Genomic DNA, 14693 nt, shown 5'->3' with positions numbered 1-14693 from the left:
GTACTTTCACACTAGTTTATGGAAAATAATGCAAGCGGCTTCAATTACTAATTTCTCTGAACAGGGGAAAACATTTCACCAGATTAATAGGGGATACATTACATAGTATGGAGAAGCAATACTCCAAGCCACAGCTTAATACTACTAGTCAAACATAGAGAACTGATGCTGTATACTGGTTGTTGGGATGGGATTGGCATGGGGGGGATCCGTGGATTGCTTTTTATTTCATCATTTATTCCTCATGTCTTACTCATTGGTAGGAAGAAGTTTGGTCCGAATTGGATGTTGGGTACTATATTTATTTATTTATTTATTTATTTATTGAATATTATCAGAATCTTATAAATTAAAATGACCTATTTGGGTCCAATCAATTAGCTTAATTTCTCAGAAAAATAATCTGAAAGGGTGGGTGTCAGTCCTTTCTTGTGCTTTTTGAGGTGGAATGACCCTCGTCTCTCTCTTGTGCAGTTCCAGTTTGACATAGCAGTGGCCATTGATGCTGTGTTTGTGTTTAGTGTGTGTGTGTGTGTGTACATATTTCTCTCCTGTGTAGACCCAGTTTGACATAGTAGTGGCCATTGAGATTTTGATATCATCTGTAAATACACACACTATGTTTCTCTCCTCCTGTGTAGACCCAGTTTGACATAGCGGTGGCCAGTGAGATCATGGCTATCCTGGCCCTAGCTGATGGACTGGGGGACATGAAGACCAGACTGGAACGTATGGTGGTGGGCAGCAGCCGCAGTGGACAGCCCGTCACAGCAGAGGACCTGGTAATATAATCATATAATAAATACCATTATCCAAAATCATGCGTGCATACATTTTACATAAGGTTGGTCCCAGGAATCGAACCCACAATCCTGCTGTTGCAAGCATGTCTGTCTGTGTCGTTGGTGTGGGTTTGTGTGTGTGTGATGAGCGCTAAATGTTTTCAGTTAGTGCCAATCAGTTGCAGTATTGTTCCACTTAAAGACATCAGTCAGAAATTACTTTAATGGCCATAGCATACTTTAACATCAGCATATAAATCATTACGAAGGTCATATGTCAAGACCTCTTCACTAAGCTCTCTTTGTCTCTCTTGTCCTTCCTGATTATCTTGTCAAGTGGAGATTTAGCTCTGTTTGTGTTTGTCTCTGGTTATGTGTTACTTAAACTCAGTCAACACATTAACATTATCACAGATGTCATGAGACAAATGTTTCATTTTGGTGTTATATTAAGTTTGGTAGCAACATGGAAAATCATTGTGGAAATCTGTTGCAGCTCCAATCGACTACAAAATCCACAATGCAGCTTTCTATGGGGTGGCAAGCAACTAGCTAGGTAGATACTCTTTTATATATATATATATATATATATATATATATATATATATATATATATATATATATATATATATATATACTCTTATGAGTATCTACCTAGCTAGTTGCTATATATACACTGCTCAAAAAAATAAAGGGAACACTTAAACAACACAATGTAACTCCAAGTCAATCACACTTCTGTGAAATCAAACTGTCCACTTAGGAAGCAACACTGATTGACAATACATTTCACATGCTGTTGTGCAAATGGAATAGACAAAAGGTGGAAATTATAGGCAATTAGCAAGACACCCCCAATAAAGGAGTGGTTCTGCAGGTGGTGACCACAGACCACTTCTCAGTTCCTATGCTTCCTGGCTGATGTTTTGGTCACTTTTGAATGCTGGCGGTGCTTTCACTCTAGTGGTAGCATGAGACGGAGTCTACAACCCACACAAGTGGTTCAGGTAGTGCAGTTCATCCAGGATGGCACATCAATGCGAGCTGTGGCAAGAAGGTTTGCTGTGTCTGTCAGCGTAGTGTCCAGAGCATGGAGGCGCTACCAGGAGACAGGCCAGTACATCAGGAGACGTGGAGGAGGCCGTAGGAGGGCAACAACCCAGCAGCAGGACCGCTACCTCCGCCTTTGTGCAAGGAGGAGCAGGTGGAGCACTGCCAGAGCCCTGCAAAATGACCTCCAGCAGGCCACAAATGTGCATGTGTCTGCTCAAACTGTCAGAAAGACTCCATGAGGGTGGTATGAGGGCCCGACGTCCACAGGTGGGGGTTGTGCTTACAGCCCAACACCGTGCAGGACGTTTGGCATTTGCCAGAGAACAGCAAGATTGGCAAATTCGCCACTGGCACCCTGTGCTCTTCACAGATGAAAGCAGGTTCACACTGAGCACATGAGCACATGTGACAGAGTCTGGAGACGCCGTGGAGAACGTTCTGCTGCCTGCAACATCCTCCAGCATGACCGGTTTGGCGGTGGGTCAGTCATGGTGTGGGGTGGCATTTCTTTGTGGGGCCGCACAGCCCTCCATGTGCTCGCCAGAGGTAGCCTGACTGCCATTAGGTACCGAGATGAGATCCTCAGAGCCCTTGAGACCATATGCTGGTGCGGTTGGCCCTGGATTCCCCCTAATGCAAGACAATGCTAGACCTCATGTGGCTGGAGTGTGTCAGCAGTTCCTGTAAGAGGAAGGCATTGATGCTATGGACTGGCCCGCCCGTTCCCCAGACCTGAATCCAATTGAGCACATCTGGGACATCATGTCTCGCTCCATCCACCAACGCCACGTTGCACCACAGACTGTCCAGGAGTTGGCGGATGCTTTAGTCCAGGTCTGGGAGGAGATCCCTCAGGAGACCATCCGCCACCTCATCAGGAGCATGCCCAGGCATTGTAGGGAGGTCATACAGGCACGTGGAGGCCACACACACTACTGAGCCTCATTTTGACTTGTTTTAAGGACATTACATCAAAGTTGGATCAGCCTGTAGTGTGGTTTTCCACTTTAATTTTGAGTGTGACTCCAAATCCAGACCTCCATGGGTTGATCAATTTGATTTCCATTGATCATTTTTGTGTGATTTTTGTTGTCAGCACATTCAACTATATAAAGAAAAAAGTATTTAATAAGAATATTTCATTCATTCAGATCTAGGATGTGTTATTTTAGTGTTCCCTTTATTTTTTTGAGCAGTGTATATAGTGCATGTGGACAACCGTTCAAATTAGTGGATTCGGCTATTTCAGCTTCACCCGTTGTTGACAGGTGTATAAAATCTAACACACAGCTATGCAATCTCCATAGTCAAACATTGGCAGTAGAATGGCATTACTGAAGAGCTCAGTGACTTTCAACGTGGCACCATCATAGGATGTCACCTTTCCAACAAGTCTGTTCGTCTACTTCTGTTAAACTGTAAGCGCTGTTATTGGAAGTGGAAACGTCTAGTTGCAGCAACGGCTCAGTCGTGAAGTGGTAGGCAGCACAAGCTCACAGAATGGGACCGCCGAGTGCTGTAACGTGTAAAAATCATCTGTCCTTTGTTGCAACACTCACTACTGAGTTCCAAACTGCCTCTGAAAGCAACGTCAGCACAAGAACTGTTCGTCGGGAGCTTAATGAAATGGGTTTCCATGGCTGAGCAGCTGCACACAAGCCTAAGATCACCATGCGCAATGCCAAGCCTCGGCTGGTGTGGTGTAAAGCTCGCCGCCATTGTACTCTGGAGCAGTGGAACACATTCTCTGGAGTGATGAATCACTGAGATGTTCAACGAGCAGGTGTCCACATACATTTGGTCATGTAGTGTAGCTAGCAAATGTAGCTACACACTAATACCAAAGACAATATCAGCATGTAACATAGCTAGTTACCTGTAAAATCGCCAAAAGATACTGCACTATAAATTTAGGAGTCTACAATCTCACAATGTTCAATGTGTAGATCGATGTCCCTCGGAGTGGAGTCTAACATTCACAACAGCAGGTATACTTTTGAGGAGATGAGGAAACGTTACCCATGCTACATCAATGGGCTGCGCGGTGCATTCTGGGCGATTGTTGGACAAAGAGCGCTCTCTTTCAAGGAGTGAATGGGCGCTAGCTCAAAACCCAACATTAGCACGAATTTCATCAACAAGAAGTACAACATTACAAATCTTTTCCGAGATGTGAGATTATTAACTTGCTATCTGTAGTATTGTATAGCTTTGGAATCGTGACATTACATACTTTCGAGGAAAATAGGAACGTTTCTCTTTGAGAAGGGATTGCTTGATGATTAGTTTGACGCAGCTTGACAACGTGAACGCGATTGGTCGACAGTCTGCTGGATGGGGCATTATGTGTTCACTCATTCATTTGATTTCTATCTTCTTTCTATAATATCTCTGGCAACGGTAACTCTAATGAACTTATCCTCTGCAGCAGAGGTAATTCTGGGTCTTCCTTTCCTGTGGTGGTCCTCGTGAGAGCCAGTTTCATCACAGCGCTTGATGGTTTTTGCGACTTGAAGAAACTTTAAAAGTTCTTAGAATTTTCCGAATTGACTGACTTTCATGTCTTTAAAGTAATGATGGACTGTTGTTTCTCTCTGCTTATTTGAACCTTTCTTGCCATAATATGGACTTGGTCTTTTACCAAATAGGGCTGTCTTCTGTATACCAACCCTACCTTGTCACAACACAACTGATTGGCTCAAATGCATTAAGAAGGAAAGAAATTCCACAAATTAACTTTTAACAAGGCACACCTGTTAATGGAAATGTGTTCCAGGTGACTACCTCATGAAGCTGGTTGAGAGAATGCCAAGATTGTGCAAAGCTGTTATTTCATAGTTTTGATGTCTTCACTATTATTCTACAATGTAGAAAATAGTAAAAATAATGAAAAGCCCTGGAATGAGTAGGTGTGTCCAAACTTTCGACTGGTACTGTATATAATATTTAGTATATGTAAAGACTACATCAAATTAAGAATAGTCTGATGGGTGACAATTTTATAATAAATGCGATTATGCATGTAATGCTTTATCTTCACTTTTGAGAACAGTGCAAATGCAATCAAATCGAACACTTATCATCAAAACAGCTTATCATACTTTTAAAGCTCACCTCACTGTGATTAATGTGAAGACAGTTCATCAGCAGATTGAAACAGTGTAAACCAAATGAACAGCGCTTTCAAAGGTGATGATGAATTAAAAACACCCATATGTATATTAGAGTTTATGCATATGAGCCCAGGCCCAAAAAGAACCTGAAATTAAAATTAGGATTGTGCCATTATACAATACATAGTCTACTGCATATTATGCATGGCAGAAAAACATACAACAAAACTGATTTAAGATTTCTTTGATACATAATTGAGTGTGGACTGTATTATTATGCACACTAGATGGACTGGTTACCTTACGCTATGCTCCAAATTGTATATCCATGAGTCTAGACAGAACGTATAGCCCTAGACCATGCTGTTGATTCATTGATCGTGCAGGGCGGCTTACAGTTAGCCTACAATTAGTGAATTTGTATTTGATTTTGAATAGCCTAGTAATAGGGATTTAAAAAAAAAAAAAAAATTATATATATATATTTTCTTGTTTGGGTGACATTACGTTTAGCTGTACAGAATTACCTTTAGCTATACATAATCTCACCACCATGCATTTCCATCTCCTCCTCTATTCCTTTCTCGAGTGCGCAGACTGGCTGTCAACAGTTTACTTAAATGTGTTTCATTGCAAAAACAAACAGATTTTCACTTTTCCCAAATGAAGAACTGGGTAGCTGCAGGAACAAGGTTGGAGAGCCCATGGCATACAGAGTTTGGGTGGAGTATCACCTTTCCAGCAGCGAGAGCATACTCCTCAAACAGTGGTTGATGTGTGCAGTGAAATAAGTGGTGTTGTATTTATTTCTCAGCTGGTCATATTATGCTCCGCTATAAAACTGAAGTAGCCTACAAAACAGGCGGGCGGGAAAGCCAGCGTCCTCCATTCCCTATTGGAGTGCATACAGATGACATGTCTTTTTCCCCTCACCCTGTTCCTAACCATTTAATAATGGACCATTCTAAATGTAAATTGATTTGACAGCTGTGCAGCCTGAGGCAAGGCTTCTTTCTCAAATCAATAGCAGATAGTCGCTCCATGCAGACCATTTATCTTTTGATTTCTAAGACATTCTAAGGTTTGTTTCATTCACAACTAAAGTTGCCAAATAACTCTAAATCTGGCATATAGGACCTGCTTCAAGTGATCCCTTTTACGTTCAACATAGCCACTTCATATGCACACTTGCTCCATAATAAATATGTTTCCCCCAGCTAAGTTAAATTATATTCTTCTCAATATAAAATCATATAAAATAATGGTACTTATAACCATATATTGTCACTTAAATGAACAAGCCTATGGCATGGAGCATAGCCAGACATACAGTAAGCCAACTCATATTCTGTTCTTCTGAAATACATTTTCTTCATATCATGTTTCTTTAGACTTGGCTAAAATATATTGTGATGGTGTATATTTAAATAGATTTGATTATGTGTGTGTGTGTGTGTGTGTATGTATGTATGTATGTACAGTGGGGCAAAAAGGTATTTAGTCAGCCACCAATTGTGCAAGTTCTCCCACTTAAAAAGATGAGAGGCCTGTAATTTTCATCATGGGTACACTTCAACTATGACGGACAAAATGAGAAAAAAAAATCCAGAATCACATTGTAGGATTTTTAATGAATTTATTTGCAAATTATGGTGGAAAACTTTTGTTATTGACCAAATACATATTTATCTCAATACTTTGTTATATACCCTTTGTTGGCAATGACAGAGGTCAAACGTTTTCTGTAAGTCTTCACAAGGTTTTCACACACTGTTGCTGGTATTTTGGCCCATTCCTCCATGCAGATCTCCTCTAGAGCAGTGCTGTTTTGGGGCTGTTGCTGGGCAACACGGACTTTCAACTCCCTCCAAAGATTTTCTATGGGGTTGAGATCTGGAGACTGGCTAGGCCACTCCAGGACCTTGAAATGCTTCTTACGAAGCCACTCCTTCGTTGCCCGGGCGGTGTGTTTGGGATCATTGTCATGCTGAAAGACCCAGCCACGTTTCATCTTCAATGCCCTTGCTGATGGAAGGAGGTTTTCACTCAAAATCTCACGATACATGGCCCCATTCATTCTTTCCTTTACATGGATCACTCGTCCTGGTCCCTTTGCAGAAAAACAGCCCCAAAGCATGATGTTTCCACCCCCATGCTTCACAGTAGGTATGGTGTTCTTTGGATGCAACTCAGCATTCTTTGTCCTCCAAACACGACGAGTTGAGTTTTTACCAAAAAGTTCTATTTTGGTTTCATCTGACCATATGACATTCTCCCAATCTTCTTCTGGATCATCCAAATGCTCTCTAGCAAACTTCAGACGGGCCTGGACATGTACTGGCTTAAGCAGGGGGACACGTCTGGCACTGCAGGATTTGAGTCCCTGGCGGCGTAGTGTGTTACTGATGGTAGGCTTTGTTACTATGTTATTTTATGTTTTTTTTTTCTTCAAATTTTATGTTGTTACTATTACTATGTTATGCACATTTGTGGCCTGCTGGAGGTCATTTTGCAGGGCTCTGGCAGTGCTCCTCCTGCTCCTCCTTGCACAAAGGCGGAGGTAGCGGTCCTGCTGCTGGGTTGTTGCCCTCCTACGGCCTCCTCCACGTCTCCTGATGTACTGGCCTGTCTCCTGGTAGCGCCTCCATGCTCTGGACACTACGCTGACAGACACAGCAAACCTTTTTGCCACAGCTCGCATTGATGTGCCATCCTGGATGAACTGCACTACCTGAGCCACTTGTGTGGGTTGTAGACTCCGTCTCATGCTACCACTAGAGTGAGAGCACCGCCAGCATTCAAAAGTGACCAAAACATCAGCCAGGAAGCATAGGAACTGAGAAGTGGTCTGTGGTCACCACCTGCAGAATCACTCCTTTTTTGGGGGTGTCTTGCTAATTGCCTATAATTTCCACCTTTTGTCTATTCCATTTGCACAACAGCATGTGAAATTTATTGTCAATCAGTGTTGCTTCCTAAGTGGACAGTTTGATTTCACAGAAGTGTGATTGACTTGGAGTTACATTGTGTTGTTTAAGTGTTCCCTTTATTTTTTTGAGCAGTGTATATATATATGTATATATATATATATATGCGCATGTATTTTTTTTTTATGTAGATGTTCCAAAGGTGCACATCAGCAGCTTGAATGTGTGGAAGCCTGGAAATGCTAAACGGTCAATTCTCCGTGCATGACCAATAACCGGCTGACAAAATTTCACAACCGCCATAGCCCTAAGTAGGAATATCACAAAAATATGATCAATGGCTCGTTCGAGAGAAGGGATCCCCCCGAGTTATGACATCGGCCAGTATTGAAATCTGACATGTATGATAGACGTTTTTGTGATCTAGAAGTTGTATTCCTATTAACTTCCAGTGTAGTGAGAGAGACTTTATCACAGTGTTACGTCATACTGGCCGGATTTCTGCCTGCTTGAACGCCACTAACTCGGATACAAATGAAGACAGGAAATGACTCAGGGAATCGATAGAACATCACTCAGAGATGCACAAAAACAATATAACATTGTCCCCACCAGGTTTTGTAGGGATTTAACCCCTAGTGACCCTCAACTATCATGTCCCTGCCATTATGGAGACTAAGCAGGGTGGTTGCTGGGCCTCTCAGGAGACAGAGGAGCTTGAGCGCGCAACATGGATCTCATTTGACCCAGAATGGCCTCCAGCTGCTCCTAAAACCCATAACTATAGCCTCCACTGTGGAGCCATGTTGGCCCAGGTGGCTCTGACCCCCCCCAAACTGGATGTGGTGGTGTTGTAGAGCCAGAGTTATAGGCCTGGCTCACTGAGGAGGATCCCATATTCTGTTACGGATAATCAGGAATGCCGCAGTGACTGGAAAACACACAACCAGGCCAGACTGGATTTTGGAAATGATGATAAGTAGGGATGGGCCATGTGTGTATGGAAATATGGGTTTTGGAGTAAATTCCATTTGAATTGCTTTAACAGGCGTTTTATTGTGTGGTTTGCATGCTTACTGGTTATTTTATTGGTAAGATACTGGAAAATCGCTTCAAGAATTTCAGCACTAACAACTTCTCTTTCTCTCTCTCAGGGTGTGAGTGGAGCACTTGCGGTGCTCATGAAGGATGCCATCAAGCCTACCCTTATGCAGACCCTAGAAGTGAGTCTCTAAACACACATCCTCATTGCTATCCAAGCATGAGATGAAGACAGTTATAGAGAGAGGACAACGATGATGTCAAAGATAGGGTGATGACTGCACTGTTGTTCAGGAATATCCAGAAAATTGCACGTAGGCTATCGGAGCAATTTTTTCAAAACTTTTGCCATTTTATTAACACCTGTCCAATCCTCTTAGATTTATACATTCTAAGTTCCTAGAATGTTTTCAAGTTCTTAGAAACTGGGAAATTGGTGTAGCTGTGAGCTAAGAGCAGGTGTTTAGTATTGAACTGAAGAGCAATCAGTTGAGGTTGGGTGTGATGGTCCATACATTTACCCTGCCTCTCCATACATCTGCATCTCATTGTGCTCTGAGACATGACCGTGTACATTCAGACACTCAGAACCACACACACACACACACACACACACACACACACACACACACGTGTGACCTCTGACTGGCCCATGCTAGTGGAAACGCCCATACCCGATTCTCTCTGAGGCGATGGAGGAATAGAGATGGAGGGAGATGGAGATTGGGGCTGATGGACTGAATGGTTAAACTGATAAAGAGCTGGAACACATCTGGATCTGGCCCCCTCTGACTGCTGGGGCTGGCTGTGTCTGTAGGGTACCTGCCCTCAGGGAGAGGCTCTGGAACCGTCTGCAGAGCAATATCATTATTCCTTCCATTGTTGAACACTCTAATTGAATGATTCTAATTGATTACATTACAAGGAGAACTGTATAATTAATTCTAACTTAATGATTGTAAATAATAATTAATGTTTTAATGACCATACAATGGAAACTCGAATACTGGATAAAATCAGTCCAAATCACTCAAAGGGTTATTCTGAATTATAAATCTGGTTGTTTGGATACTGGATGGTGATTGGTTGATATGCGGGAGTTGTGGGACTCCTTCAAAGTACCATGACGTGTTCATGTCGTAATTCCACTGTCCCGCAGCCCAGGCAGGAAATTCATAAATTCTCGGAGGGTAAAAATCATCAACACATTATTTTTCAGTGCTACTATTTGGTTTACAAAAGTTGGGGGTTGTATAAACCTACATGTCTGCCTTATGACCTGTGCAATAATGTGTCATTTTACAAATGCGATCTGTCCAGTACCAATAGCCTAGCTAGCCCAAGAATGAATGTGCGCAGTGTGACTATGTAGGCCTATTGGATATTTATTAAATCATTATTTATTGAAGTTCTTGTTTCTCATCATCATCATTGAATCTCTGCTAGCTCGCTTGCTAGCTAGCTAAATGCCTATGATTTTTTTTTTTAGCATAGCAACGTCAAATGAATAAAATGATTAATTGACGACTGGGACAAAACACGAGAAAATAACTAACGACCAGACCGCATGGGCAGCAACTTCAGCATGCAAAAACAAATGTACCTTTTTTAAAATATTATTTACTTAAAAAATGTCATTAGTATTTTTATAAATATGTTGGCAATTAAAGCAACAATGCCCTCAAACCCAGGAATTATCGTGTGTCACACAATAATTCCTGGATCCTCAGAAATTATTGCTTAAATGTTAGTTCAAGGAAGATTTAACAGCCCCTTGTAATGTCATCAATTAGAATGTTCAATAATTGACGGTATATGTATGCAAACGTTGAAGGGGTTAGAAACTAGGAGATGTTAGTTGTTGGTTGGCTACTTTTGTGTTTTGGGTGGTGGTTTCTGGAGTGGTTGTATGTTTTTAGGGTGTGGGGTTGAGTAGGGATTAGGTTTTTGTTTTGGGGCGCAGGGGGGGAAAGTGGTGTTGCAGAGAGTGGTTTGATGTTTTGGGAGGAAACGTTGGTGTCCTGTTTTGTGGAACTTTTCCTGTCTGTGTTTCCTGTGTTTCTGAAGGGGGATGCATATCGGGATGGACCAGGCCTAAAGGGTCCGTGGGAATTTTCAGTTTAGTTAGGCCCTCTGTGCCCTTGTGTGCGTGCATATGTATGTTTTCACAGATGGAGCAGGGTCTGTAAAGAGATAGGAGGAAAGTAATAGTTGCCTTACTGTGTCTGTAGTCGAGAGGGCCATGATTACCATACGTGTGTTCTAAAACGGCTAACTTACTGTAAGTGGGACTGACTGAAACACACACCCATACTGCCTCTAATCTAATGTATACATACAGTACAAACACCATGCACACAAACATGCCTGTTCAAAGGTGGTCTGCTCTGATCCAGTGCAGGTCCTGCTGTGCTGTAGTTAGTGTTTTATGGAGGATGCTATGAGGTCATCTGGGCTGGTGTTATGGCCCTGGTGGGTTTGGTACTGCTGCAATGGGGTGGGTTCCTACTCTCTGGGGCTTTGTAAATTATGCTCTCCGCCTCGCAAATAAAACACACACACACACACACAGTCCTTTGGACAGCAATTTATCGAATTCACGATTCATTCAGAACTATCCGTAATCATGATAAGTGTTTAGAAACATAAACTCAGCAAAAAAAGAAACGTCTTTCAAAGATAATTCGTAAAAATCCAAATAACTTCACAGATTGTAAAGGGTTTGAACACTGTTTCCCATGCTTGTTCAATGAACCATAAACAATTAATGAACATGCACCTGTGGAACGGTCGTTAAGACACTAACAGCTTACAGACGGTAAGCAATTAAGGTCACAGTTATGAGAAGTTAGGATACTAAAGAGGTCTTTCTACTGACTCTGAAAAACACCAAAAGAAAGATGCCCAGGGTCCCTGCTCATCTGTGTGAACGTGCCTTAGGCATGCTGCAAGGAGGCATGAGGACTGCAGGTGTGGCCAGGGCAATAAATTGCAACACACGGGTTGGTCGGCGAAGCCGAGGGGCGAGTCTGAGAGCGAAGAGGAATATTGGAATAGACTGAGCGAGGAGTATTGTGAGATAGTTGAGGGGAGTGATGAGGTAGAGTGGATGTTTTGGTCGCCGTGAGGAGCGTGGGACCAGTCAGGCACCATGTTTTGCGGAGATACGCAATGTGTCTCCAGTGCGCATCCACAGCCCAGGGGGGTTCTGTGCCAGCTCCTCGCACTTGCCGTGCGAAAGTGAGCATCCAGCCAGGACGGGTTGTGCCAGCTCAGCGCTCCTGGTCTCCAGTACGCCTCCTCGGTCCAGGATATCCTGCGCCGGCTCTATGGACTGTGTCGCCAGTGCGCCTTCACAGCCCTGTGCGTCCTGTGCCAGCGCCCCGCACTTGCCGGGCTAAAGTGAGCATCCAGCCAGGACGCGTTGTGCCAGCTCTACGCTCCAGACCTCCAGTGCGCCTCCACGGCCCAGTATATCCTGCGCCGGCCATACGTACTGTGTCTCCAGCGCCTTCAAAGCCCAGTGCGTCCTGTTCCTCCTCCCCGCACTCGCCCTGAGGTGCGTGTCATCAGCCCGATACCACCTGTACCGGTCCCACGCATCAGGCCTCCAGTGCGCCTCCACAGTTCGGAGCTTCCGGCGACAGGTCCCGGTCCGGAGCTTCCGGCGACGTGAATGTGAATACTTTCTGAAGGCACTGTAGATAGACATGTTCTAGGAGTGATGTCTTCAGCTTGGCACTGCTAATTATGGCCTGTTAAGGACAGTTCAGAGTTGTTTACACAGATGTGACCGCAATTGATGAAAGCGTAATGCTCCATCCACAACACACACGTACCGCCCCCCCTCCACATCATGTACATTCCGATGAAGTCAGACCTTGTTATGGTTTTCTCTCAAAGCTGTCGCCTCTCCTCCACTTGTTCCTCACAGAGTTCAAAACAGTGACAGTGGAGTAATAGGTAGTGTATGTAGGATTGGTACAGGCATCTGGGTTTACAGTCTACATGAGTGGATCATGATTAAATGGACCAATCAGTCTTAGTTTTGACACCTGATTGACCCCAGTCTAACCTTTTGCCCTTTTGTGTGTGATGCTGATGGTGTATTGGAGAGAGAGGTGTGAAAAGGGGAAAGGATGAAACGATCTCCTCCTTCCTGTTTTTATCTCCATCCCTTCCCCCTGGGTGTGTTTAATCCTCTCTTCCTCTTTTATTTTCCACCGACTGGAGAACTGACACAATTGCCTTTTTTATTTTATTTATTTCCCATTTCATTTGTGAGAGCTGGTGGTTTTATTTCCTGAATGTTTTTCCTGGGGGGAATGACAAAACATCCAATCAGAGTTCAGGGGTTGTCATCACACACAGAGATTCACTTTTTATGTGACGTATGCTAGCTTTCCTATAGGGTCAGAGAAAGAGCACACAATGGAAAGGGTGGTAACAGCAACAGGATACCTATTCAAATGGGCATTTTTCATCTGCTGATTTATCTCTCTAGTTGCTCTTTTTCTCAATACAATCACACACACACACACACACACACACTCATTCATTCTCTCCCACTGTGCTCTTTTCTGTTTTCTCTCCGATTTTTAAGTAGATGCTTTATAAAGCATGTGTAAGAGGCTCATTAAACAAGTGATTTAGAGCTCTGTGGGACTGGGGGTATTTGCCCTGTCACATGACAAAACAATAGCTAAAGCGTTTTCACTCACCTAACAGTTTCCCCCTCTCCCAGCTTTCTCCCCCCAAGCTTATCCCCTCTCCCAGCTTTCTCTCTCCAAGCTTATCCCCTCTCCCAGCTTTCTCCCTCCAAGCTTATCCCCTCTCCCAGTATTTCGACTGAGGTGTTAGCAATTTTCTTCCTCAAACGTTGTAGTTGACCTTGTATATTGTTATAGAAATAGTCCAATGGCTGAATGGGGTTGTTCACTGGCACTTTGCACTACTAGTGCCTCCCAGCTCTTAACCTGCAGCTGCTGTGTAGACAAATAATGTTTAGACAAATATGCAGTCCTGAAACTCAATGATGTAGTTGTAGAATGCAAATTAATGTAGAGGTACAGCTTACATGTTTGTTTGTGCTGGGTTTGCTAGTAAGTCACTTTGGGTAATTTAAAAAAAATAAAAAATGGTGTGCCCTTCCGTTGTTCTAGGGTTCTCCAGTGTTTGTCCACGCGGGGCCATTTGCCAACATCGCCCATGGCAACTCCTCGGTGCTGGCAGACAAGCTTGCATTGAAGCTGGTCGGAGAGGACGGATTTGTAGGTAAGTGTCCTCAGTGCACACTCTTAGAATAAAGGAGCCTCGAGGAACCTTTTGTGGCTCAAAATGATTGCCACTGTGGGGGAACCCTTTCAGTTCATTTGTAAAGGTTCAAACGGATACCTTTTTGTGAGGGCAGGGGTTAAATGTTGAAACTTTTTTTAATAATATAAATGTAAGTGACATGATTTATGTATTATATTAGTGTTTCAATATTATATTGTAACAAAATGGTGACTATTGTAACAATGGAATGCTACAGTTGAAGTCGGAAGTTTACATACACCTTAGCCAAATACATTTAAACTCAGTTTTTCGCAATTCCTGACATTTAATCCAAGTAAAAATTCCCTGTCTTAGGTCAGTAAGATTCACCACTTTATTTTAAGAATGTGAAATGTCAGAATAATAGTAGCGAGAATGATCTATTTCAGCTTTTATTTCTTTCATCACATTCCCAGTGGGTCAGAAGTTTACATGCACTCAATTAGTATTTGGTAGCGATG

At 43.0% G+C, this 14693-nt stretch overlaps 1 protein-coding gene across 2 annotated transcripts in view; it reads left to right on the top strand.

The window, feature by feature from the left end:
* mthfd1l (methylenetetrahydrofolate dehydrogenase (NADP+ dependent) 1 like) overlaps positions 1-14693 on the top strand; it is a 76668-nt gene that overhangs the window by 23671 nt on the left and 38304 nt on the right. For both annotated transcript variants that reach the window (XM_038962308.1, XM_038962309.1), the window contains exons 17-19: positions 642-782; positions 9030-9098; positions 14079-14190. In XM_038962308.1, coding sequence (XP_038818236.1) covers positions 642-782; positions 9030-9098; positions 14079-14190 — 322 coding nt within the window. The remainder of the gene's footprint in view (positions 1-641; positions 783-9029; positions 9099-14078; positions 14191-14693) is intronic.

The sequence above is a fragment of the Salvelinus namaycush genome, chromosome 24, assembly GCF_016432855.1.
Source record: "Salvelinus namaycush isolate Seneca chromosome 24, SaNama_1.0, whole genome shotgun sequence".
Taxonomy (NCBI): domain Eukaryota; kingdom Metazoa; phylum Chordata; class Actinopteri; order Salmoniformes; family Salmonidae; genus Salvelinus; species Salvelinus namaycush.
Note: the sequence above shows the minus strand (reverse complement) of the source record. Positions and strands in the feature narration are given on the sequence as shown.